The sequence below is a fragment of the Chlorocebus sabaeus genome, chromosome 6 (genome assembly GCF_047675955.1).
Source record: "Chlorocebus sabaeus isolate Y175 chromosome 6, mChlSab1.0.hap1, whole genome shotgun sequence".
In the NCBI taxonomy this organism is placed as follows: Eukaryota; Metazoa; Chordata; class Mammalia; order Primates; family Cercopithecidae; genus Chlorocebus; species Chlorocebus sabaeus.
The window spans coordinates 41,524,521-41,552,479 of record NC_132909.1 but is presented as its reverse complement, the minus strand read 5'-3'; the positions used below and the strand labels follow the sequence as shown (position 1 = coordinate 41,552,479).

Below are 27,959 nucleotides of genomic sequence, written 5' to 3'. Positions count from 1 at the left end.
ATAAAGCTTGATGACATTATGCAAAATAAAATGAGCTAGCCACAATAAGACAGAGATTGTATGAGACACATGAAGCAGTCACATTCTTAGAAATAGAAAACAAAGTAGTTTTTGCAAAGTGCCAGAAAATCAGAAAAACTGGTTGTTGTTGTACATTGAGATTGAGCTTTGCAAGATAAAACATTCTAGGGGTATGTTGCATGAGATTATAAATATAATTAATAGGACTAAACAGAATATTAAAAAATATTTGATAATGAGCCAGGTGCAGTAATTCACATCTGTAATCTCAGGACTTTGGGAGGCCAAGGTGGGTGGATCACGAGGTCAGGACTTTGAGACCAGCCTGGCCAACACAGTGAGGCAAAAGAATCGGTTGAAGCCAGGAGGCGGAGGTTGCAGTGAGCCAAGATCCCACCACTTCACCTCAGCCTGGGCAACAGAGTGAGACTCTGTCTCAAAAAAAAAAAAAAAAAATTGATAATATTTTGTGTTTTTGACAAGTAAAAATGAACAATACCTAAAAAGATCCAATTATAATAGTTTCAATATTATCTTCAAATTTCAAAGTGTTTCTCCCACACAGAAGTGATGCAGATTCACAACAGATATTGGAATTAGGAGAATTTTTATAACTGGTCACCTAGCCAAGACTGAACCACCATTTACAACAAACCTACACAACAAATATACAAGTCATAAAATAAACAGAGATATTTATAGAGGCAAACAAACACAGAGGTAATTATATTGGCAGTAGACATATGGCTGATTCATATTTGATTTTGCTGGACACTGCCTTAAATTGTACAGAGTTAAACACTGTCATACACAATTATAAAATAAAACATCAAAACACAAGCAACTGGTGTTACGTGTCATACCTTAAAATATGTAACACAATATAAAATATAAAATAAATATTTAAAAAATATGTAATATAAAATATATAACACAAAATTAAAATATGGAATGTAAAATGTATTGGACACCATCAAGTAGATCAATATTTTCATGAAATGAATCTTAGAAGAATATAGGGCAAAAGTAATACAGAGGTTACTTGAAGAAAAAAAGGCTGAGAACTTCCCAAATTTTGAGGTAATAAAAAAATTTCTAACCAATACTTAATTCAAAATTATTTTACTTTGAAAACAAGATAAAAACAAAGACCTTCCAAAATAAAAGTTCAGGGCATTTATTACAATTACCACAGTCCTACATAAAAAGTTAAATGGTGGCCAGGCACAGTGGCTAGGCCTATAATTTTACAGCTTTAGGAAGTCAAGGCAGATAGATCACTTGAGACTAGTAGTTCAAGATCAGCCAGGGAAACATAGTGAGACTCTGCATATAAACAAAAAGAAATCCTAAAATGAGTCCATTATGTTGAAAAACAAAATGATGCTAGAAGTATCAAAAAACCGTATACAAATACAAAGCTCTCCATTAAATGTAAATAACAGACACATACAGAATTTTTTACTATCATAATGATGGGTATAAAACCCTTACAGTTCTTATTTAGATATAACAAACAAGATACAAATCTGCATAAATCTGTTAGTAGATACACAATGTAAGATAATATGGCTTTTAATATTAATAACAAATTGGAAAATATAACAGTATAGGTTTTGTATTTAATTGAAGGTGTGATGAGATTAAAATACATTATTTTAACTTTAAGATGTTTTATGTAATCTGTTTTTCAATATGGCTACATTATATTTCAAGATGATTACATTATACTTATGGAAAGTACGCAAAACAAAATAAAAAATAATCAAAGTACATGTCACAACAAAATGAAAACAAACAAAAATTAAGGGAGTAACACAGGAAATGAGAAAAGACATATCTACAAGAAACACATAAAATAGTAACAATGAGGTGGTTTCTGCAGATCAGCAGACTTAGTCTTTCCCCCTGCTGGCTCTGAGGAATCTGGACAGTCCAGATGTATGGAATTTCCCCCACTGAAGCACACCCCCTTCACCAAGCAGCAGCCAGAGTGCTTTGTTAAGTGGTTCCTGAATCCTGTGCATCCTGACTGGGTGAGACCCCCCAACAGGCATTGTAAGACAACTTACAAAGAAGTATTCCTACTGTCATCAGTTCAGTGCCCGTCTGGGATAAAGCTTACAGATGAAGGAGCAGACAATTCACTCTGCTGTTCTACAGACTCCACTGGTGACACCTCCAGGTGTGGGAGGAACCCAGGCAAATAGGATCTGAAGTAGATCCCAAGCAAATCACAGTGGCCCTACTGAAGAGGGGCCTGACTGTTAAAGGAAAAACAGAAAGCAACAACAGTAGCACCAACAAAGATGTTGCCACAAAAACCCCATCCAAAGGTCAGCAGCCTCAAAGACCAAAGCTAGATAAACTCATGACAATGAGAAGAATCAATAAAAAAATGCTGTAAACTCAAAAAGCCAGAGTGTTTCTACTCCTCCAAATAATCACAACATATCTCCAACAAGAGCACAGAACTGGGAGAAGGCTGAGATGGATAAATTGAGAGAAGTAGGCTACAGAAGGTGGGCAATAATGAACTTCAGTGAGCTAATGAAGCATGTTCTAACCCAATGCAAAGAAGCTAAGAACCATGAAAAACATTACAGGAGCTGTTAACCCAAATAATCAGTTCAGAGATGAACATGACCGACCTGATGCAACTGAAAAACACAACATGAGAACTTCAAAATGCAACCACAAGTATCAATAACTGAGTAGACCAAGCAGGGAAAAGAATTTCAGAGCTTGAAGAGTATCTTGCTGAAATAAGGCAGATAAGATTGAAAAAATAAAAATAAAAAGGAATGAAAAAAATCTTCGAGAACTATTGGATTATGTAAAAAGACCAAACTTACAAGTGATTGCAGTACCCTGAGGAGATGGAAAGAATGGAACCAAGTTGGAAAACATACTTCAGGATATCATCCAGAAGAATTCCAAGACAGGCCATCAATCAAATTCAGAAAATCCAGAGAACTCCAGTAAGATATTCCATGAGAAGATCAACCTCAAGACACATAATTATCAGATTCTTAAGGGAAGGCCAGGTAGCCTACTAAAAATTGGACCTCTAAAAAGACACCCTACAAGCCAGAAGACATTGGGGGCCAATATTCAGCATTCTTAAAAAAATGAATTTCTAACCCAGAATATCCAGCAAAACTAAGCTTCGTAAGTGAAGGAGAAATGAAATCATTTTCAGACAAACAAATGCTAAGGGAATTCATTACCACTAGGCCTGCCTTGCAAGAGCTCCTGAAAGAAGCACTAAATATGAAAAGAAGAAACCACTACCAGCAAATGAAAAACACACTGAAGTACAAAGACCAGTGACACTATGAAACAACTATGTCAACAGGTCTGCAAAATAACCAGCTAGCACCACAAGAACAGGATCAAATTCACACATAACAATATTAACCTTAAATTTAAATGGACTAAATGCCCCAATTAATCCCAGCACTTTCAGAGGCTGAGATGGGTGGATCACAAGGTCAAGAGATCAAGACCATACTAGCTAACACAGTGAAACCTCGTCTCTACTAAAAATACAAAAAATTAGCCGGGCATGGTGGCAGGTGCCTGTAATCCCAGCTACTCGGGAGGCTGAGGCAGGAGAATGGTGTGAACCTGGGAGGCTGAGCTGGCAGTGAGCTGAGATCGTGCCACTGCACTCCAGACTCCAGCCTGGGTGACAGTGTGAGACTCCATCAAAAAAAGAAAAGAAAAGAAAAAGACAGAATGGCAAGCTGGTTAAAGAGTCAAGACTCACTGGTGTGCTGTATTCAAGAGACCCATCTCACATGCAAAGACACACATAGCCTGAAAATAAAGGGAGAAAAATTTACCAAGCAAATAAAATCAGAAAATAAGGAGGGGTGGCAATTGTAGTTTATGATAAAACAGACTTTAAACCAACAAAGATCAAAACAGACAAGGAAGGACACTACATAATGGTAAAGGGTCAATTCAAGGAACACCCAGATTTGTTTTTATTGATTGACTGATTTTCTTTGAGACCGAGTCTTGCTCTGTCACCCAGGCTGGAGTGCAGTGGCATGATCTTGGTTCACTACAAGCTCCACCTCCCGGGTTCACGCCATTCTCCTGCCTCAGCCTCCTGAGTAGCTGGGACTACAGGCGCTCGCCACCATGCTCAGCTAATATTTTGTATTTTTAGTAGAGATGGGGTTTCACCTTGTTAGCCAGGATGGTCTTGATCTCCTTACCTCATGATCAGCCAGCCTCAGCCTCCAAAAGTGCTGGCATTACAGGCATAAGCCACCATGACTGGCCTTATTGATCTATTTTTTGAGATGGAATCTCACTCTGTTGCCCAGGCTAGAGTGCAATGACACGATCTTGGCTCACTGCAACCTTCACTTCGCAGTTTTAAGTGATTCTCCTGCCTCAGCTTCCTGAGTAGGTGGGATTACAGGCACCAACCACTATTCCCACCTAATTTGTATTTTTAATAGACACAGGGTTTCACCATGTTGGCTAGGCTGGTCTCAAACTCCTGAACTCAGGGGATCTGCCTGCCTTGGCCTCCCAAAGTGCTGGCATTACAGGCATGAGCCACATGTCCAGTTAGCACTCAGATTTATAAAACATACTTAGATACCTACAAAGAGCCTTAGACTCCCAAAAAATGACAGTGGGAGACTTTAACATCCCCCTGCCAATACTAGACAGATCTTTGGGAAAGAAAAATAACAAGGATATTCAGGACTTGAACTCAGCTGTAGGTCAAGTGGACCTGATAGATATTTACAGAACTCACCAGCCAAAAACAACACAACACATTCTTCTAATTGCCACATGGCACTTACTCTAAAATTGATTATATAATTGGAAGTAAAACATTCCTCAGCAAATTCAAAAGAACTGAAATCATAACAGTTTCTCAGACCACAGTGCAATCAAATTAGAACTCAAGAGTAAGAAACTCACTCAAAACCACACAACTACATGGAAATTTAACAACATACTCCTGAATGACTTCTGAGTAAATAATAAAATTAAGTCAGAAATCAAAAAATTATTTGCAACCAATGAGAACAAAGAGGCAATATACCAGAATCTCTGGAATGCAGCTAAAGTAGTATTAAGGGGGAAAAAATAGCACTAAGTACCCACATCAAAAAGCTAGAAAGATCTCAAATTGACTCCCTAACATCACTACTAAAAGAAAAAGAGAACCAAAAGCAAACAAACCCCAAAGCCAGCAGAAGACAAAAAATAACCAGGATCAGAGTGGAACCATAGACAGAGACACAAAAAAACCCTTCAAAAAAAAAAAATCAATAAATCCAGGAGCTGTTTTTTTAAAAAAATAAGAGATAGACCACTAGCCAGATTAATAAAGCGGGAAGAATGAAATAGACACAACAAAAAATGATAAAGCAGATATCAGCAGTGACCCTACATTAATACAATCATCAGGGCTGGGCGTGGTGGATCATGCCTGTAATCCCAGCACTTTGGGAGGCCAAAGTGGGTGGATCACCTGAGGTCAGGAGTCATAGAGCGGCCTGGCCAACAAAGTGAAACCCTGTCTCTACTAAAAATAAAATGAAATAAAATTAGACAGGCATGGTGGCTGGCGCTTATAATCCCAGCTACTTGGGGGGCCGAGGCAGGAGAATCACTTGAACCCAGGAGGCGGAGGTTGCAGTGAGCCGAGATCACACCATCACACTCCAGGCTGGGGGACAAGAGCAAGACTTCATCTCAAAAAAAAAAAAAAAAAAAGAAGAAGAAGAAGAAGAAAGAAATACAGTCATCAGAAAATACTATCAACACCTCTATGTACATAAACTGGAAAATCTAGAAGAAATGGATAAATTACTGGACACATACACCCTCCCAAGACTGAACCAGAAAGAAGTTGAATTACTGAATAGACCAACAACAAGTTCTGAAATTGAGACAGTAATAAATAGGCTACCAACCAAAAAAAGCCCAGGACCAGATGGATTTACAGCTGGATTCTACCAGAGGTACAAAGAAGAGCTGGTACCATCTCTTCTGAAACCATTTTAAATGAAAGAAAAGGCGGAACTCCTCCCTAACTCATTTTATAAGATCAGCATCATTCTGATACCCAACCTGGCAGAGATATAAAAACAACAACAAAAACAACAACAAAAACTTAAAACCAATATCCCTGATAAACATTGATGCAGGCCGGGCATGGTGGCTCTCACCTGTAATCCCAGCACTTTGAGAGGCTGAGGCAGGCAGATCAGTTGAGGTTAGACATTCAAGACCAGCCTGGCCAGCATGGTGAAACCCCATCTCTACTAAAAATATAAAAATTAGCTAGGTGTGGTGGTGCACGCCTGTGATCCCAGCTACTCAGGAAACTGAGTCAGGAGAACTGCCTGAACCCAGGAGCTGGAGGTTGCAATGAGCTGGGATTGCGCCACTGCACTCCAGCCTGGGCGTCAGAGTGACACTCTGTCAAAAAATAATAATAGTAATAATAATTGATGGAGAATGATAAAACTATTTTAAAATTAATATGGAACCCAAAAAGGCCCCATATAGCCAAAACAATCTTAAGCAAAAAGAACAAAGCTGGATTCATCATGTTATCCAACTTCAAACTATGCCACAAGGTTGTAGTAACCAAAACAGCCTGGCACTGGTATAAAAACAGACACATAGACCCATGAAACAGAATAAAGAACTCAGAAATAAGACTGTATATCTACAACCACCTGATCTTTGAAAAACCTGACAAAAACAAGCCATAAGGAAAGAACTCCCTATTTAATAAATGGTTCTGGAAGAACTGACTAGCCATATGCAGAGAATGGAAACTGGATGTGGTAAGAAAAAGAGCAAGTGTGAGGTGAAAAAGCCACAGAGACTCACGCCTATAATCCGAGCACTTTGGGAGGTCAATGAGGTCAAGAACAGCCTGACCAACATGGTGAAATCCCATCTCTACTAAAAAACTACAAAAATTAGCTGGATATGGTGGCGGGTGCCTGTAATCCCAGCTATTTGGGAGGCTGAGGCAAGGGAATCCCTTGAACCAGGGGGGTGGAGGTTGCAGTGAGCCATGATGGTGCCATTGCACTCCAGCCTAGACTACAGAGTGAAACTCCATCTCGAAAAAATTAAAAAAACCAGTTTCTTTTAATGAACTGCTCTCATTTGAATTAATGAAGTGCAAACTTTCTGATTATCAAAAGGCTGGTGCCAAGGCATTTATGAGAAATTTGCCCCCATGACCAAAAAACTTCCCTACCTAGTTCCACATCCAACATGGAGGATTACATTGCAGCATGAGGTTTGCAGAACATGGACATCCAAACCATACCACAGACAAACTAGGCTTAACACACATGTACAAAACTTTTCAGTTAAAAGCAAAATAATACACAATATTCTTATTTATAAATGATGTATTCTGTTAGAACACATAAAAAGTCTTATTAAAGAATACCAGCTGGGTGTAGTGGCTGATATGTATAATTTCAACAATCTGGAAGACAAAAGTGAGAGGATCCCTTGGGACCACAAGTATAAGACAAGTGTCAGTAACATAGTGAGACCCTGTCCCTACAAATAATCAAAAAATTGGCCAGCTATGGTAGTGCATGTCCATAGTCTCAGCTACTCAGGAGGTTGAGTTGTAAAGATCACTTGAGTCAAGGAGGCTGAGGTTACAGTGAGCCAAAATTATGACACTATACTCCAGCCTGGGTGACAGAGTATGATCCTGTCTGAAAACAACAACAACAAATAAATTTAAGAAGACTAAAATCATGCACTGCATGGTAACTGACCAGAACTGAATAAAACTAGGAATTAAAAGCAAAAGTAAAATTGGCAAATCCAACAATATCTAAATATAAAACAGATGAGCTGAGTGCAATGGCTCACACCTGTAATACCACCACTTTGGGAGGCTGAGGCAAGAGAACTGCTTGAGCCCATGAGTTAGAAACTATCCTAGGCAACATAGGAAGACTCTGTCTCTAACAAATAAAATAAAATAAAATAAAAACATATTCTTCAACATATTCCTGCTAAGGGTCAAACATTTTAATTTTGTTGAGATATCAATATAACCTACAGAGGTGAACAAATTCAGTACAATCTCTATAAAAATCTCAATAGCACAGTTATTACAGAAATATTCTTAAAATATTTGATTGTGAACTATAACTAACCAAACACCCATGAAAAGAACAGAGGCATTATACTTCCTGATTTTAAAACATTAAAAGCTACAATAACAGTAACAGTATAGTACTAACACAAAGACAGATAAACAGATGAAAGAGCAGAATAGAGTTCAGAAATGAACCCTTGCGTATATGATTAGATGAACTTCCACAAAGCTGCCATGAACATACAATAGAGAAAAGATAATTTTTTCAAAAAATAATGTTAAGAACTAAATATCAACATTGGTAAAATAAAGTTGGATCATTTCCTTGAACCGTATATAAAAAAAGTTTTCAATAAAATACTTACATAAAAAAAAACAAATCTCTTAGAACAAAACAGAAAAAAGTCATGACATGGGTCTTGGCATCATTTTCTTAGCTACAACATTAAATGCATGAACAACAACAAAAAAACAGAAAAATTTAACTACACTCTACTTCAAAATTTCTCCACATTAGAAAAAAAAAACATTCAATTGTGTGAAAATGCCTCATAAGAAATGGGTGAAAATATTTGCAAGTCACATGTGATAAGAGTTAATATTCAGGCCAGGCGCAGTGGTTCACACCTGTAATCTCAGCACTTTGGAGGCCGAGGTGGGTGGATCACCTGAGGTCACAAGTTCAAGACCAGCCTGACCAAATTACAAATTAGTAATTTGTAGAGAAACGCATAAAAATCAAAATGAAAAATGAAATCACCTCACATCCACTACAATGGCTTCTATAAATTATTTGAAGATGCCAAATCTGTTGATGATGCAATGACAATGAAACCTCTGTTGACGCTGGTAGAAAACAAAGATGCAGTCATCATTTTAAAATGTTACGTTTCTCAAATAATTAAAAATGGAATTATCAAATACAGCAACTCCATTAATGAATCTATATTCAAAATACGCAACAAAAGACCTAGAAGACATATTTGAACAGCTATGATTACTGTACCAGTACTCACAAAAGTCAAAAGGCTGAGGCAACCCAGGTGTCTCTTGATTTATGAACACATCAAAAATGTAACATATACATACAATGGAATATTATTCAGACTTAAAGAAGAAAATCTTGTCACATTTTAAGATAAACTTTGAGAATATTACATCACCTGAAATAAGCCAGAAACAAAATGATGGACACTGTATTATTCCACTTACATGAGATATCTTAAATAGTCACACTCATAAAAACAGAAAGTGGAAGGGTGCTTGTCAAGGGCTGGGGAGAGGGCAAAATGGGTTGTTGTTACTTATTGGGTATTTTTAGTTTCATAAGATGTAAAATTTCTGTAAGTCTTTGGCATACCAATGTGAATCTACTTAACATGGTTAAAATGTAATTATTATTATTATTTTTGAGATGATATTTCACTCTTGTTGCCCAGGCTGAAGGGCAATGGGGCAATCTCGGCTACTGCAACCTCTGGCTCCCGGGTTCAAGCAATTCTCCTGCCTCAGCCTCTCGAGTAGCTGGGATTACAGGCACCTGTCACAAGGCCCCGCTAATCTGTGTATTTTTAGTAGAGATGGGGTTTCACTATGCTGGTCAGGCTGGTCTTGAACTCCTGACCTCAGGTAGTCTGCCCACCTCAGCCTCCCAAAGTGCTGGGATTACAGGCATGAGCCACCACGCCTGGCCTGTAAAACTTTCTTTTGTTTATGAGACAGTCTCACTCTGTCACCCAAGCTGGAGTGCAGTGGCACAACTCACTTCAGCCTCAAACTTCCAGGCTCAAGTAATTCTCTTCTCTCAGTTTCCCAAGTAGCTGAAACCACAGGTGCACACCACCATGCCTGGCAATTTTTAAAATAATTTTGTGGAGAAGGAATCTCCCCGTGTTGCCCTGGCTGGTCACAAACTTTTGGGCTCAAGTGATCCTCCTTTCTTGACCTCCCGAAATCCTGGGATTACAGTTGTGAGCCACCACCAAGTCTGGCCCTGAAATGTACACTTAAAGAAATTTTTGGTAGGCTGGGCGCAGTGGTTCATGCCTGTAATCCCAGCACTTTGGAAGGCTGAGGCGGAGGGATCACTTGAGGCCAGGAATTCAAAACTAGCCTGGCGAACATGGCAAAACCCTGTCTCTACTAACAATGGAAAAAATTACCCAGGCGTAGTGGCGGGCACCTATAATCCCACCTACCCAGGAGGCTGAGGCAGGAGAACTGCTTGAACCCAGAAGTTGGAGGATGCAGTGAGCCGAGATCACGCTATTGCACTCCAGCCTGGGCGACAGAGGAGACTCGATGTCTCAAAAAAAAAAAAAAAAAAGATTTAAGATGGTAAATTTTATGTTACGTGTTTTTGAAACCATTAAGTTTTCTTTTTCTTTTTTTTTTTTTTTTTTTTTTTTTTTTTGAGACAGAGAATCACTTAAACCCGGGAGGCGGAGGTTGCAGTGAGCCAGAGATCGCGCCACTGCACTCCTGCCTGGGCAACAGCAGCCAAATGCCATCTCAAAAAAAAAAAAAACACAAAAACAAACAAACAAAAAGGTGAAGAGGTGTCTGTTCTGTCAAATTTACAGACACCAATGCAAAACTGTATTGTGCTCACTGTCAATGCTTCTATTTTAACGTAGGACTGGAAGTAAGTGGCAGAATGATGAGTCAAAAACATTTTTAAAAAGCCACTGAAAATGAAGATAAGTAAGTAAAAGTTACTATTTGTGCATCATATGATCTTATATATATATAAAATAAACACTACATTGAAATTTGTCTAAAGCAATAAATACACTCGGTAAATTAGCAAAATATAAAATTAACCTACAAGTATAAATTATTGTTCCATAAATGTAAACCATCTGATACAATTAAGAAAACAATCTTATTTACAATAGCATTAAAATAATAAATTTCTGAGAGCAAATTTAACCAAGAAGGTAAAAAAAATCTTTACATTAAAAGATATAAGATAGACCGGCACAGTGGCTCACGCCTGTAATCCCAACACTTTGGGAGGCCAAGGCAGGCAGATCACGAGATCAAGAGATCAAGACAATCTGACCAACATGGTGAAACCCTGTCTCTACCAAAAATACAAAAAATTAGCTGGGTGTGGTGGCATGCGCCTGTAGTCCCAGCTATGCAGGAGTCTAAGGCAGGAAGATTGCTTGAACCCAGGAGGCGGAAGTTGCAGTGAGTCAAGATCACGCCACTGCACTCCAACCTGGCAAAAGAGCGAGACTCCTTCTCAAAAAACAAAACAAAACAAAAAAGATGTAAGATACCAATGAAATAAATTACTGAAGACACAAATTTTAAAATATTTCATGTCCATGGATTGAAAGAATAAATATTGTTAAAGTGTCATATATTATCTAGTCTATAGCTTCAATAAACTTCCTATTAAAATTCCAGTGACATTTTTTTCACAGTAACAAAAAATACAATTCTAAAATTTACAAGAAACTGCAATAAACTTCGAAAAGCCAAAGCAATCTTGAGGCAAAAGAACAAAGCAGAGGGGTATTATACTTTATAATTTCTAACTGTATTTCAAGAATATAGTAGTAAAAACAGGATGGAATGTGCAGAAAGATTAACAAACAAATCAATGGAACAGAAATCACTACTTTCACACATTTCAGACATGATGAAAAAAGAGAACTAAAAAATAGTTTAACATAGAGTTTCCCAAAATTATGCAGATATCTGTGTGTGTGTACCCCAAAATAATGGAAAAGCAGGCAGATTATACAGTCTTTTATACACCATGAAAAGGACTCTGGCTCTCACTGTAAACTTGAAGGAAGATCACCAAAAGGAAAGAATATTTAAAGAATTTAAAAAGCATAAGACAGAAGATGCCCCTACATGACAGCAAAAAAAATAAAAATAAAAATAAAAAAATAAAGTAAATAAAAAATTTTAAAAACCCCAAAAACAAAAAAACTCAGGCGTCCCAGAAACTATTTCCTTTGGAACACAGCTTCCCAAATCACATTTTAATGACCAGTTTTCTTTTTGACCTTTGGACCTCTCATCTGTGTCATCTGTTGTGTTCACTCTCACCTACCTGAGGGTTTGGCTACCATCTCATGTCTCTTTATATTCCAGGGCTCCTTTCCTTGCTCCAGACAGGTGATCAGGTCTGGCTTAGTGACAGCAATACCTGCTTTATTAGAAATAAATAACATGAATCTTTCTCATATTCTCCAATTAGCATCCTAGTAGTATGCTTAGTAAAGACGAGGTGATAGAATATTCTAGAATAATCCCAAAATACTAATGAGAGAAATTTCTAAATATTTAGAAAATATTTAAAACTTGTAGGTCCTTAATTTCACTATCTAGTACTCATGAATCAAAAAATTGGTGGTGACGAATAGATTTTAAAATATGGGCAAATATATATACACATTTATTTATTTTTGAGATGGAGTCTCGCTCTGTTGCCAAGGCTGGAGTGCAGTGGCATGATCTTGGCTCACTACAACCCCCGTTCTCCTGGGTTCAAGCGATTCTCCTGCCTCAGCTTCCTGAGTAGCTGGGACTACAGGCACATGCCACCATGCCTGGCTAATTTTTGTATTTTCACTTTGTTGGCCAGGCTGGTCTCAAACTCCTGACCTGTGACTCACCCGCCTCAGCCTCCCAAAGTGCTGAGATTACAGGAGTGAGCCACCATGTCCGGCCTAAAATCATGGGCAACAATATTTTATGCCACTAAATTTCTGGAATTACCACTGATCTAGAGTGAAGGATACAGATCAGCTTCAGAATGTGGGAAGTTCAGGTCAAGATGAAACATCTTGAAGACATTCTTTTCCACACAGACAAAGTCTCAAGATTTTCTTGAAAAAACAGATCAGAAACTCATTTATGCAAAGCATAAATTACCAAAAATCATTCCACAAAAAAAGAGAAAGGAAACTTTTAGGGTATATTAGAAATTGTGTATTAAAGGTATTCTTACCCAAGAAGACCAGGTTTCTGTAGTTCTCTAACATCACTTTCCTATACAAACCCTGCTGAGCAGTGTCCAGGCATTGCCACTCCTCCAGAGAGAATTCTATGGCCACATCCCTAAACGTCAATGGCCCCTGAAAAACATAAGCACACAGACATACATATATTTACCAAGTGGCCATGAGGAGAAGTTATCATTTTAATTATAATGAAACAACAGAGTAAAGAGAATTGGTTCTGATTAACAGAAGTAACTGAAAATTTGCAGTAATTTTTAACACAGAAATATTCTCTAAAATATCCTCTAACTCTGAGAGAAGAGAATGGCATAAGATCCACAACACCAGTGTATATATGATACTTTTTAGATAATAAAGTATAAAATTAAGAGCATAAACACAAACACACATTTTTGAGTGCAATATTTACATCATAAAGAATGAGCTGTGTATATTTTTAAGACAAAAAAGAGATGTTGAGTTAGAAGGCTCCTCTTGAATTTTAATGTGTACAATAAACTGGAAATCTTGTGCAGACGTTTTTTCAGAAGATCTGGAATGAAGTCTGAGTTTCTGAATTTCTAATGAGCTCACTAGTAATGCCAATGTTTTTAGCCCCAAAAGAAAATTCTGTGAAACATCCAGTAGCTGGAAGAGCCTGTGTTTTGCCTGATTTTTCTGGCCTGTAAACAAAGAGACTTCATTTTCCAAAGACAGATATATGCAAAGAAAACCTAAGAAAAAAGGGCACCTGCCACATTAAATGTGATGGCTTATGCACATTATCTGCATAAAGATACCTAATAATGACAAGAAAAATAGTTAACTCTGTAGTGAAAGAAATATCAGAGCGCTTTTTAACCAAGTAAATTATTAATATAAACCACATTGAGACAAACTTTTATGGTGTGCTGATGCACATAGAAGAACATAGCCTCATCACCTAGATATTGCCCCTCAAAAAGTAAATTATAGTCTGAATTCAATCATACAGAAACATCAGTTTTATGCAAAGTTCAAGATACAGGTATCTCCAATGTTCTATAATTTTCAATAATGATTTTATTTATTTATTTATTTATTTATTTTATTATTATTATTATTATTATTATTTTTTTTTTTTTTTTTTTTTTTTTGAGACGGAGTCTCGCTTTGTGGCCCAGGCTGGAGTGCAGTGGCCAGATCTCAGCTCACTGCAAGCTCCGCCTCCTGGGTTTATGCCATTCTCCTGCCTCAGCCTCCCGAGTACCTGGGACTACAGGCGCCCGCCACCTCGCCCGGCTAGTTTTTTGTATTTTTTAGTAGAGACGGGGTTTCACCGTGTTAGCCAGGATGGTCTCGATCTCCTGACCTCGTGATCCGCCCGTCTCGGCCTCCCAAAGTGCTGGGATTACAGGCTTGAGCCACCGCGCCCGGCCGCTATTATTTTTTTTTTTGAGATGGAGTCTCGCTCTGTCCCCCAAGCTGGAGTGCAGTGGCGCGATCTCGGCTCCCTGCAAGCTCCGCCTCCCGGGTTCACACCATTCTCCTGCCTTAGCCTCCCGAGTAGCTGGGACTACAGGCACCCGCCACAACACCCGGCTGATTTTTTGTATTTTTAGTAGAGATGGAGTTTCACCGCGTTAGCCAGGATGGTCTCAATCTCCTGACCTTGTGATCCGCCCCGCCCGCCTCAGCCTCCCAAAGTGCTGGGATTACAGGCGTGAGCCACCGTGCCTGACTCCAATAATGATTTTAAGTAGTCTTTCTTTAGCACCCTACAGAGCAGGTATCTCTCTGTTTTTTTTTTTTTCAGAACTTTCTGGGTAATAAATGCCACCCTATTTAAATAAGTATTTTCTTAATCCTATTCTGCATAGAGCTACTGGAGAACACAGATGGAACCTCAACGTTACATATCCTCCATGTAAACCCCAGCTTTTCCCAATAGGAATCTTGAGTATCCACATCCTTCCATGTTCAACAGCCATAATGGGAACATTTTTAATAGTGCAGATCATAAATTCATGGCAGGAATTCTGCATGGCATATAAGAAGCCATGATATTGAGAATGTAGAGAAGGCTCTAGTACATAGGAAATAAATATTCTGCATAGACCTTTGACTACCATTAGAATTTTAAAAAGTAGTTAAACTCATTAGTAAGGAAAAACACAAGTAGAGAAGTAAAGGTTTGCAAATACTAAATGCGTGAGACTCAAGAAGAAAGAAGGGACAAATCTCTTGATCTGAGACATGTTTAGCTGAAAAAATAAAAATAAAAATAAAAATAAAAATTCCTCTTTCTCCTCCTTCTCTTGGAATCCTTTTCAGATGAAATTCTCTAAACAAGTTAACACTTTTCTTGAGAAAACTGCCTTAAACACGTCAGCACCATCTTCTTACCTGCTAGCATCAGACCCACAGACAGAAGGACCAAGACCAAAAAGTCCACCCATTTCTCTCCTTTATAACAGAAGAGATTCAAGAACAATGTGCTGCTCCATGGATGTAAAAATATGTTTCTCCTTTCCTGTCCTCAGGTGCCCTCCCCTGCCACAAACACCAGCAATTTCTGCTACAGTAATGAAAATATGGGCCACACTGTCCTGTCCCTACCAAACCCAAACAGAACAGGTCCTGTAACCACCCTTTAGTGCAAAGGTGGCACTTAACTCTCATGAATGTATCTTGAAGCCCTCATATTTGATTCTGGCCTCACCTTAGAGTCACATGAGGCCCTTCATTTAAACAACATGGATGCTTCCACCCACAACAATAAACAGGAGCTGTGGGGAGGGCACAAGAGGTTTCTGCCAATTGGCCGTGTGATACTAATGAGAAGCCTGGGCTGATAACCACTAAGCTAAGCATTGCCTCTTAAGCTTTAATGAACTTAAAAATCACTTGGTAATGTTGGTCCCACTCTACATAACATGATTCTGCAGGTTTGGAAAGGGTCCATAGATGGGTGTTTCAAACAAGTCCCCGGTCAATGCTGATGTTGCTCCCCTGGCTCATCATTAGCATTAGTTAGAGAAAGCGGGCACAGCATAGAGTCCCTAACACCCAGCACTCTTGTCACGACACAAATACTTCTGGTACAAATGAAGACAACTACACTCCATCTTGAAGTTTTATATTATTTGCTGGCCCTTTAAAGTTTACAGAGGAAACAGAAGGCAGCAATGTTGGAATAAGTCTGCATTTGGAAAACAACATGTACATATGTAGTAATGCAATAATTATTAAGCAGGTACTGTGTGCTCAAGAGTATAATACAGAGCACTGTGCTGGGCATAACACATTGGAAGTTGATAGTAAGTGTTCAATAAGTCTCAGGATTTAGATAAAGGGCCCAGCATTATTACTTCTTCCTCTTGTTTCTCTGTCGTTGATTTTTTTAAAAAATGTACAGAATAAAGCTAAATATAGACAGAGGAGGGGGCCATAGAAAGAGTTTAAGAAATTTTTTTCTATTTATATTTACTTGCCTGTGATTTGTGGAGCAACTACTGGAACTGCAGGAATAGAAAACACGTTGCTAAATGGAATGTTTCTGTAAGCACTGGTTTTAACATAAAATTTTAAGAAATAAGATGTTAAAATGTATAGTTTATTTTTCTTATTTATCTGCTTTTGGGTTGCAGGAAATTGTAAGCACCAGCTCTAGAAAGGCAGAAGGATTTACCGGCCAAAACTCTGACCTTTACAAAACAGTTCTGAAAGGCAAGACTCCAGAGTGGGCCAGACCTAAAGAAGGCCCTTCAAAAAGAAATGGGGCAGGGAAAGGACCCTCTGTAGAATTCTGTTCTCCACGCCACTGGGGTATTTCCAGTTCTGTTTTTCCTAAGCTTACCTAAGAAAAACTTAAATCCCAGAGTTTATGTAACTTTAATCTATTTTTGCCACTGCTCTGTCAATTTTATAACTATACTAACAAGCAATTTAAGTGACTTTTTAAAAGCTTTCTGGAATAATTTTATTAGAAGATAAATATGCATTCTCAACAAAGTAAAAGATACACAAATAATAATAACTCTTCAGTCCATAAATATCCCTTCAGGTGATAACCTCAGAAGACACAACAATGTAAAAAGAAGCGGCCCAAGTTTTTTTTTTTTTGAGACGGAGTTTTGTTCTTGTTGCCTAGGCTCTCCAGCCTTGGCTCACCGCAACCTCTGCCTCCTGGGTTCAAGCGATTCTCCTCCTCAGTCTCCCGAGTAGCTGGAATTACAGGCATGCACCTCCACGCCTAGCTAATTTTTTTGTATTTTTAGCGGAGATGGGGTTTCTCCATGTTGTTCAGGCTGATCTCGAACTCCCGACCTCAGGTGATCCACCCGCCTCAGCCTCCTGCAGTGCTGGGATTACAGGCATGAGCCACCACGCCCGGCTGAAGAGGCCAAAGTTTTGTTTTGCTCTGCACACATCCATTCACCGTACCAACCATATGTTGTTTAATTCAACCATGTGTCCAGTTGCTAGTCTAGACCAAAAGTTTCTGGATGGTAGGGACCATGACTGCTTCATCTATTTTTTGAATGACCTTATCAAATGGAAGCAATTAGTTTATCTTTTGAGTCACCAGACCTCCTCTTTGTCTTTCATCAAAATAACAGGACACTAGAGAAACTCTCATCTGGGTACAAACCAAAGTTATCTCTTGTATGAGGGGAGAAAAAAAACACAGAATGACCCATTTCTCTCACACTGAGACACAAGCAGAATTAACCACTCTTGTCAGCCTGACACAATTCTACCCTGGACATCCTCAAATGTCTCAAAGACATCTAGGTGATTGTGAGAAGGTTCTTAGTGACCCTGGGCTGATGGTCCAATGATAAGCCAGGCTGAGAGAAATTCATGCTGATTCTAAATAGAAAATGGAACTGCCTTGGTGGAGCTCCAGAACCTGGATCACCTATCCTGATTTGCTAGCTTTTGGGTAAGAAGAACAATACTCTACGCCAGTATCTTATTTTACAGGTAGGTATAGTTGTGGTCATGGCTCTGGATACTTTGTGGCCTTGATCTCTCTCTCTTAAGACACTTGTTTACACTTACAGATTCTGTCATAAGATTCTGTTTAGGCCGGGCGCGGTGGCTCATGCCTGTAATCCCAGCTCTCAGGGAGGCAGAGGCGGGAGGATAGCTTGAGCCCAGGAGTTCGAGACCTGCCTGGGTAATATAGCGAGACCCCGTTCTCCACAAAAAGGAAAAAAAAAAAAAAAAAAAAAAAAAAGACAAAAAAAAAAAAGATTCTGTTTACACCTGGAGTCTCTTACATAACTGTAGCAGGTCACTGAACAAGATCTGAAAAACTTAAAGAGCCACACTCTCAAATGAGGGCTTTAAGATTTCTACGCTGACATCTCATAATACAGAAAATGCCTTCTGTTGGTTTTCAGTACATTCTCAATTCAAAGTCTTCTGGCCCTGTCTTGTAAATCCCAGGCAGAGGCCAGACCTTATGTGCAGATTCTAGGTGGGATCAACCTGGCTCTGCATTCTTGGGTGTTACAGCAAACAGAGTAAATCAAAGGAGAGCTCCCCTATAGAGGCTGCTCTGACACATTCTAAATAATATGTCTAACTAAAAGAAAAAACTGAGGCAACATGAATATAAGTAGAGTTCATCTGGGTCAAGCTTGAGGACTATAACCTTGGAGCGAAAATACATCTTTCAAAGACCGAACAAATAAGAAGTTGAATCCCTCAATAGACCAATAACAAGTACCAAAATTGAATTGGTTTTAAATGGCCAGCCAACCACAAATAAAAAAGAACCAGACAAATTTGCAGATGAATTCTACCAGATGTACAAAGAAGAGCTGGTACCACTTCTAATATTATTTCAAAATATTGAGAAAAAGGGACTTATTTTTCAACTCATTATATAAAAACAGCATCATTGTGATACCAAAACCATTAAGAGACACAACAACAACAAAAAGAAAACTTCAGGCCAATATCCCTGAGGAGCACTGATGTGAAAAACTTCAAAAAAAATACTGGAGAACCGAATCCAGCAGCACATCAAAAAATGTATCCACCACTATCAAGTTGGCTTCATCCCTGGGATGCAAGGCTGGTTCAACATATGCAAATCAATAAATGTAATCCATCACATAAAGAGAACAAAAGACAAAAACACATAATTATCTGGAGAGGAGTCAGCTTGGGGAGGCCGTGGCAGCGGCGCTAGGGTGCGAGGAGGCCCAAGGCCTGCCTGGGGCGGGTCGCCGGGTGGGTGGGCGAACTGAAGACAAGGAGGCATCTGCTTGCGCAGTGCAGCCCCGACAGCGCCATTGTTGGGGGACGGGGTGCTGCGCAGAGCCTCGGAGTAGGGGGCTAGCGAAGGCGCCGGAGGCAGTGGAGAGAAGCGAAGGCGCCCCATGGGAAACATGCTGACCTATTGCGTGTCCCCCAATACCAGCCTCAAGCTGGGCAGGTACGCAGGGTCTGAGGTGTACTGCGCATCCCACATCTACGAGGCGGCATCCGGGGAGGGGATGCGGTATCCGGGGAGGGGATGCGGTATCCGGGGAGGGGATGCGGTATCCGGGGAGGGGATGCGGTATCCGGGGAGGGGATGCGGTATCCGGGGAGGGGATGCGGTATCCGGGGAGGGGATGCGGTATCCGGGGAGGGGATGCGGTATCCGGGGAGGGGATGCGGTATCCGGGGAGGGGATGCGGTATCCGGGGAGGGGATGCGGTATCCGGGGAGGGGATGCGGTGGCGGTAGCTCCGGCTCCTGTGGAGCCTACCAAGTTGGATTTTCGAGCGGGCCAGGGCCACCACCTGCAGCACGTCAGCAACCGCGAGATGCCCGAAGATTTAGCCTTGGAGTAAAACCCTTCTGACCATCTAAGGGCAAGCACAATTTTCCTGAGCAAATCTCAAACCAATGTGCGAGAAAAGAGGAAAAGCAACCACTTAAATCATGTATCTCCAGGACAGCTTACTAAAAAGTATAGCTCATGTTCAACAATATTTCTAGATGACAGAACAGTCATCCAGCCTAATCTTAGAACCACAGTAAAATGTGTGACCTCAGAAATATATTACCACATAAAGAACAGAGATGCAAATAGATCCCTGGATATTTCTGATGAGAGATCACATCCACTTACACGAGAAAAAGTTCCACAGGAATACTTTAAGCATGATCCTGAGCACAAGTTTATTTACAGATTTGTTCATATTCTTTTTAGTGCTGCGCAGCTAACAGCTGAATATACAACAGTAACTTTGGTTTACTTAGAAAAGTTTTTAACTTATGCTGAAATCAACATTTGTCCCACTAACTGGAAAAGGATTGTTCTGGGAGCCATTCTTCTTGCCTCCAAGGTTTCGGATGATCAGGCTGTATGGACTGTGGACTACTGCCAGATCCTCAAGGACATTACAGTTGAGGGCATGAATGAAATGGAAAGGCATTTTTCGGAGCTTCTTCAGTTTAATATTAATGTTCCTGCCAGGTTTGTGCCAAATACTACTTTGACCTTCTCTCCTAAGCAGATGACAGCAACCTGAATTTTCTATTTTCTCCTCTTAGCAAAGAAAGAGCACGGAACCTAGAGGATATTTCTGGATTATGTGAAGACAAAGACTGGTGTGGAGCAGCTACACGAAGGTCTTTCAGTGCTGATAACTTCACTGGTATTCAGCACTCTAAAGCCATCTTCTCTTAAAGGGAGAAATGAGGGGTTATAATGTCATGCGACCTTCATCTACAAACATTGGAGAAATATCACTTTTCCTGCTCAAAAGCCAGCAAAATTAGTGTTTTCATCAAAAGAAAAGCGCTCAAATTCAAGAGACTCATGGACAACAAGGATCATACTCCATAGAAAAGAATAGGACCTTGTCAATGCAACAAAACACTCTTCTGTCCTTTTTAATGTAAACAGAGTTACAAAAACCACTCCAAAATGAAGGCTCCCATCCCACACACAGATATTTGCTTACAGTGTGGGCCGATAGCTGTGAACTATGTTAGGTTTTTTTAAACAATAGTTTAAATTTTTAGACTTTTTTTTTTTTTTTTTTTTTGAGACGTAGTCTTGCTCTGTCGCCCGGGCTGGAGTGCAGTGGCCGGATCTCAGCTCACTACAAGCTCCGCCTCCCGGGTTTACGCCATTCTCCTGCCTCAGCCTCCCGAGTAGCGGGGACTACAGGCGCCCGCCACCTCGCCCGGCTAGTTTTTTGTGTTTTTAGTAGAGACGGGGTTTCACCGTGTTAGCCAGGATGGTCTCGATCTCCTGACCTCGTGATCCGCCCATCTCAGCCTCCCAAAGTGCTGGGATTACAGGCAAATTTTTAGGCTTTAAAGACACTAACCATATAACTTTTATGTTTCTTCCAGTTTTTCTCCCCCTGCGCATTTTGCTGCATATGCCTTTAGAATCAGTGCAGTATTACATTAAAACAAGGGACTCTAACTAAAGCCACTTAGGAGCGGACTGCAGCATCGTTAGGTATTGAAGGGTTCTTTCTCCCTACTGTAACCCTTGAAGCTACTAGTCATTGGCAATCATTTTAAACCAAAAAGCTGATGGATAACATTTGTCATTCATATTCTTTGCAAGCATTACTTTAGCATTTTAGCTTGTTTGGGGTCATAAACAGAGGAAGTATTAGTTATTAATATCTACTTCTATTGGGGTCCATGTTGCATTTCTTGTGAACGATAAATGGTGCTTCTCATTTTCTGATAATTTTTATCTTGTTAAATAAATGTATTAAAAGATATTTTCATAATGTCAACCAACATGGTGGTTCAGTGACAGTGAAGAAAAAGTATAGCAGTTTTAAGCTTTAACATAGTTTGGGCCCTCCAAGGCACTGCAGCATGAGTATAAATGCTATAAACCTTTGAAAAACATTGTTTGAGAGTTTTGGTTTTTTTCTTTAGGAGATGGGGGTCTTGCTATGTCATCCAGGCTGTAGTGCGGTGGCTGTTCACGGGTGCAGTCATGGTGCACTGCAGCCTAGAACTTCCTGGCTTCGGGCCATCCTCTAGCCTCAGCCACACGAGTGGCTGAGACTACAGGTGCACCTGGCATTTGTCTCCTGAATGTTAGGCATTTGATTTTTTGTTTCAGTCACTCCTGAAGATAGCAGACATTGAAGCAAAAAATTAAAAGCTTTATACTCAAAATTCTCAAAATGAAGCCGGGTGTGGTGGTGCATGCCTGAGGTTTCAGCTACTTGGGGGCTGGGGCTGGAGGATTGCTTGGGGTCAGGTATTAGAGGCTGCAGTGTACCGTGATGGTGCCTATAGAAATAGCTACTGCACTTCAACCTGGAAAACATATCGGGACCCCATCTCTTAGAAAAATGCAAAATTAAATGCAAAAGAATAGTGATTCATGCCTATTATCTCAGTACTTTGGGAGGCTGAGGTGGGAGGATTACTTGAGTGCAGCAGTTCAAGACCAGTCTACTCAACACAGTGAAACCCTGTCTGTAAAATAATAATAATACTAATAATAAGAAATAAAAATAATTAGTTGGATATGGTCGCATGTGTCTGTAGTCCCAGCTACTCTGGAGACTGAGATGGGAGGATCATTTGGGCCTTCGGGGTCAAGGCTGCAGTGGGCCGTGATCATGCCACTGCACTCCAGCCTGGGTGACATCCAGATCCCGTTTCAAAAGAAGGAAAAGAAAAACATTCAGGCAAGGTTTTGTGAAGGTTTGTAGCATTTATACTTCTACAAGTATCAAAGCTTACAATTACATTAAACATTTGGAATATCTTGTATCTCCATAAAATGCCCTTCTCTTTTTAAAAGGAGTTACTTGTAGAGCTGTGCTCTATATGCACTGATCACCGAAGTTTCTTTAATGTAAAGGAAGATTTTGAAGAGCAGTGTTAATTAACATGTAATAAAAACATTTGGACCCTAATGATAGAAGGTGATAGGAACAGTTGTTTTATCATCCTACATGCTACCAAGCTGTAGGTGTCCCATTAAATCCTGCTATTTAAGAAATAACTCACCTAACCCTTAGGAACACTTATTTCAGGCTTTAAAAGGAAAGGAAAAAATAATTTTAGGAGACTGATAATGTCATCTAAATTTGAAAAACTAAAAGGAGATTAGTGTTCTCAACTATGTGAAATCTATTTCTCCTACTTTCTCAAATCTAATCCTAGGAACCTTGCTCATAAACAAAGCATTTCTGGGCCAGGAATACTTCCTCCACTATAGCAATGCTTCACATCATATTGTGCTGCAATTTCCATCATTTTTAAAGGACATATAAATACATGTTAAATAATGATATAAAAATATTACAATCTACCACCTCAAAAAAAAAAAAAAAAAAAAGAAACATTGTTTATGGAGTTCAGAGCTTGGAGATTCAAGTATTAATAGCCATTTTATTTTAAAAAGAATGTTACACGGCCGGGCGCGGTGGCTCACACCTGTAATCCCAGCACTTTGGGAGGCCGAGACGGGCGGATCACGAGGTCAGGAGATCGAGACCATCCTGGCTAACACGGTGAAACCCCGTCTCTACTAAAAATACAAAAAATTAGCCGGGCGCGGTGGCGGGCGCCTGTAGTCCCAGCTGCTCCGGAGGCTGAGGCAGGAGAATGGCGTGAACCCGGGAGGCGGAGCTTGCAGTGAGCCGAGATCGCGCCACCGCACTCCAGCCTGGGCGACAGAGCGAGACTCCGTCTCAACAAAAAAAAAAAAAAAAAAAAGGAATGTTACAATTTATGTGGTTTTTATTTCTCATGCTTATATTAAAAGCTAATAAACTCTTTTAATTAAAAAAAACCAAACATAATTATCTCAATAGAAAAAAACCTTTGATAAAATTCAGCATCCCTTCATATTAAAAACCAATGGAACAGAACAGAGACCTCAGAAATTAACACCACACATTTACAACCATCTGACCTTTGACAAACCTGACAAAAGCAATGGGGAAAGGATCTTCTATTAAGTAAATGGTGCTGGTGAAACTGGCTAGCCATATGCAGAAAACTGAAACTGGACCCCTTCCTTACAAAATTATACGAAAGTTAAGTTACACAAAAATTAACTCAAGATATTTTTTTGAGTTAAATATCTTTTAACTCAAGATTTTTTTTTAAGGTTAAACATTTAAGTGTTTAACCATAAAAACTCTAAATGAAAACCTAGGCAATACCATTCAGGACAAAAGCATGGGAAAGACTTCATGACAAAAACACCAAAAGCAATTGCAACAAAAGCCAAAATTTGATAAATGGGATCTAATTAAACTAAAGAGCTTCTGCACAGCAAAAGAAACTATGATCAGAGTGAATAGGCAACCGAGAGAACAGGAGAAAATTTTTGCAATCTACCCATCTGACAAAGTCTAATATCCAGAAAAGAACTTATACAAATTTAAAAGAAAAAATAACCCCATCACAAAGTGGGCAAAACATGAAAAGACACTTCTCAAAAGAAGACGTTTATGTGGCCAACAAATATATGAAAAAACACTCAGCTGGGCATGGTGGCTAATGCCTGTAATCTCAGCACTTTGGGAAGCTGAGGCGGCTGGATCAACTGAGGTCAGGAGTTCGAGACCAGTTTGGCCAACATGGAGAAACCTGTCTCTACTAAAAATACAAAATTAGTCAGGCGTGGTGGCGCATGCCTGTAATCCCAGCTACTCGTGAGGCTGAGGCAGGAGATTCACTTGAACCCAGGAGGTGGAGGTTGCAGTGAGCCAAGATCACGCTATTGCACTCCAGCCTGGGCAATAAGAGTGAAACTCCATCTCAAAAAAAAAAAAAAAAAAGAAAGAAAGAAAAAAAAAATCTCAACATCACTGATCATCAGGGAAATGCAAATCAAAACCACAATGAGATACATCTCACACCAGTCAGAATGGTAAATAATAAAAAGTCGAGAAGCAGATGCTGGTGAAGCTGTGGAGAAATAGAACACTTTTACACTGTTAGTGGGAAGGCAAATTAACCATTGTGGAAGACAGTATGGTCATTCCTCAAGGATCTAGACCAGAAATACCATTTGATCCAGTAATCCCATTACTGGGTATATACCCAAAGGAATATAAACCATTCTACTATAAAGACACATGCACGCACATGTTTACCGCAGCACTAGTTACAATAACAAAGACATGGAACCAACCCAAATGCCCATCAATGATAGAGTGGATAAAGAAAATGTGGTACATATATGCCATGGAATACTATGCAGCCATCAAAAGGAATGATATCATGTCCTCTGCAGGAACATGAATAAAGCTAAAAGCCAGCATCCTCAGCAAACTAACACAGGAACAGAAAACCAAACATTGCATGCTCTCATTCATAAGTGGGAGCTGAAAAATAAGAACACATGGACACAGAGAGTGAAACTACACACACAAGGGCCTGCTGAGGGGTGAATGGTGAGGAGACAGAATTTAGAGGATGGGTGAACAGGCGCACCAAACCACCATGGCACACATACCTATGTAACAAACCTGCATGTTCTGCACGTGTATCCCCCTGCTTTTTTAGAAGAAATTTTTAAAAAGAGTAAAAAAATGTTACTCATCACATAAACCAAAACAAAAGACAAAAACCACAGGATTATTTCAATAGATTCTAGAAAGTTTTCAATATAATTTACTATCCTTCATGTTTAAAACCCTCAACAAGCTAGGCACTGAAGGCACATACCTCAAAATAATGAGTCATCTTTGACAAAATTACAGCCAACATACTAAATGGACACAAGTGGGAAGCATTCCTCCTTGAAAACTGGCACAAGACAAGGATGCCTTCCCACAAAACTCCTATTCGACATAGAATTGGTACAGTCTCAGCAGAAAACCTCTCTAAACTGATAAGCAACTTCAGCAAAGTTTCAGGATACTAAATCAGTAGCATCGCTGTACATCAACATCCAAGCCAAAAGTCAAATAAAAAACAATGCCATTCACAATTGCCACATACATACACATAAATATTTAGGAATACAGCTAACTAGGAATGTGAAAGATCTCTATGACAAGATGACCAAACACTGCTTAAAGAAGGGAGAGATGACACAAACAAATGAAAAACCATTTTATGCTCATGGATAGAAAAGATTAATATCATTAAAATGTCAAAACTACCCAAAGAAATTTACTGACTTAATGCTATTCCTAACAAACTACCAAAAACATTATTAACAGAACTAAAAATTAACTATTTAAAAATTTATATGGAACTAAAATGAGCCTGAATAGCCAAGGCAATTTTAAGCAAAAAGAACAAAGCTGGAGGCATTACATTACCCCTCTTCAAACTACACTACAGGGCTACAGTAACCAAAGCAGCATAATACTGATACAAAAAGAGATGCATACAAAAATGCAACAGAATAGAGAGCCCAGAAATAATGCCACACACCTCCAACTATCTGACAAAGCAGAGAAGTGGAATGTGGGAAGAATTCCCTATTTAATAAATGGTGCTGGAATAAGCTGGGAGTGGTGGCTCACATCTGTAATCCCAGCATTTTGGGAGGCTGAGGCGGGTGGATCACTTGAGGTAAGAAGATCGACACCAGCCTGGCCAACGTGGTGAAACCCTGCCTCTACTAAAAATACAAAAATTAGCTGGATGTGGTGGCACATGCCTGTAATTCTAGCACTTTGGGAGTCCAAGGCAGGTGGATCACTTGAGGTCAGGAGTTCCAGGCCAGCCTGGCCAATACAGGAAAACTTCATCTCTACTGAAAATACAAGAATTAGCAGGGCGTGGTGGTGCATGTCTGTAGTTCCAGCTGCTCAAGAGGCTGAGGCATGAGAATTGCTTGAACCCATGAGGCAGAGGTTGCAGTGAGTCAAGATCATGCCACTGAACTCCAGCCTGGGTCACAGAGTGAGACTCTGTCTCAAAAGAAAAAAATAGTCATTAACAGATACTGGCAAGGTTGCAGACAAAAGGGAATGCTTATACACTGTTGGTGGGAGTGTAAATTAGTTCAACCATTGTGAAAAGCAGTGTGGCGATGCCTCACAGAACTAAAAACAGAATTACCATTGGACCCAGCAACCTCTTAATTGGGTGTATATTCAAAGAAATATAAATTATTCTACCATAAAGTCACATGCACATGCATGTTCATTTCAGCACTGTTCACAATAACAAAGACATGGAATAAACCTAAATGCCTATCAATGGTAGCCTAGATTGGAAAAAAATATGGTATAGTCAGACAACAAAGCTCATTCTCATAATCTCAGCACTTTGGGAGGCCAAGGCAGGTGGATTACCTTAACTCAAGAGTTCAAGACAAGCCTGGGCAGCATGGCAAAACCTCATCTCTACAAAATACGAAAAAAATTAGTCAGACGTGGTAGTGTGTGCCTGTAGTCCCAGTTACTTAATGGGCTGAGGTAGGAGGACCCCTTGAGCCTTGGAGGTTGAGGCTGAAGTGAACCACGACTGCACCACTGCACTTCAGCCTGTTGACACAGTGAGATGCTGTCTTCAAAAAAAATAAAGAATAAAAACAAAATATGGTACACAAACATCATGGAAGATTAACTGGCCATAAAACAACACCAAGATTAAGATCTCTGCAGCAACAGGGATGGCGCTGGAGACCATTAGCCTTAGAAAACTAATGCAGAAACACAAAACCAAATCCATGTTATCATTTGTAAGTAAGAGCTAAATAACAAGAACACATGGACACAAAGGAGAAACAGTCACAGGGGCCTAGTTGAGAATGGAGAATGAAAGGACAAAGAGGATCAGAAAAAAATAACTCTTTGCTGCTATGCTTAGTACCTCAGTGACAAAATCACCTACACCAAACCCCCATGACACAATTTTACCCATAAACAACCCTGCAC

The 27,959-nt window shown here is 39.7% G+C and overlaps 2 protein-coding genes and 1 pseudogene across 2 annotated transcripts in view; 2 read left to right on the top strand and 1 right to left on the bottom strand.

Annotated features, from left to right (window-relative positions):
* LOC103234264 (uncharacterized) overlaps positions 1-27,959 on the top strand; it is a 322,907-nt gene that overhangs the window by 168,553 nt on the left and 126,395 nt on the right. The gene's annotated exons all lie outside the window — the stretch shown is intronic.
* Positions 1-27,959, bottom strand: part of LOC103234261 (uncharacterized) — a 55,217-nt gene that overhangs the window by 15,703 nt on the left and 11,555 nt on the right. Inside the window, 2 exon segments of the mRNA XM_073016736.1 lie at positions 12,228-12,326; positions 13,128-13,254. Coding sequence (XP_072872837.1) covers positions 12,228-12,326; positions 13,128-13,254 — 226 coding nt within the window.
* On the top strand, positions 19,497-20,797 carry LOC103234260 (cyclin-Y-like protein 1; annotated as a pseudogene).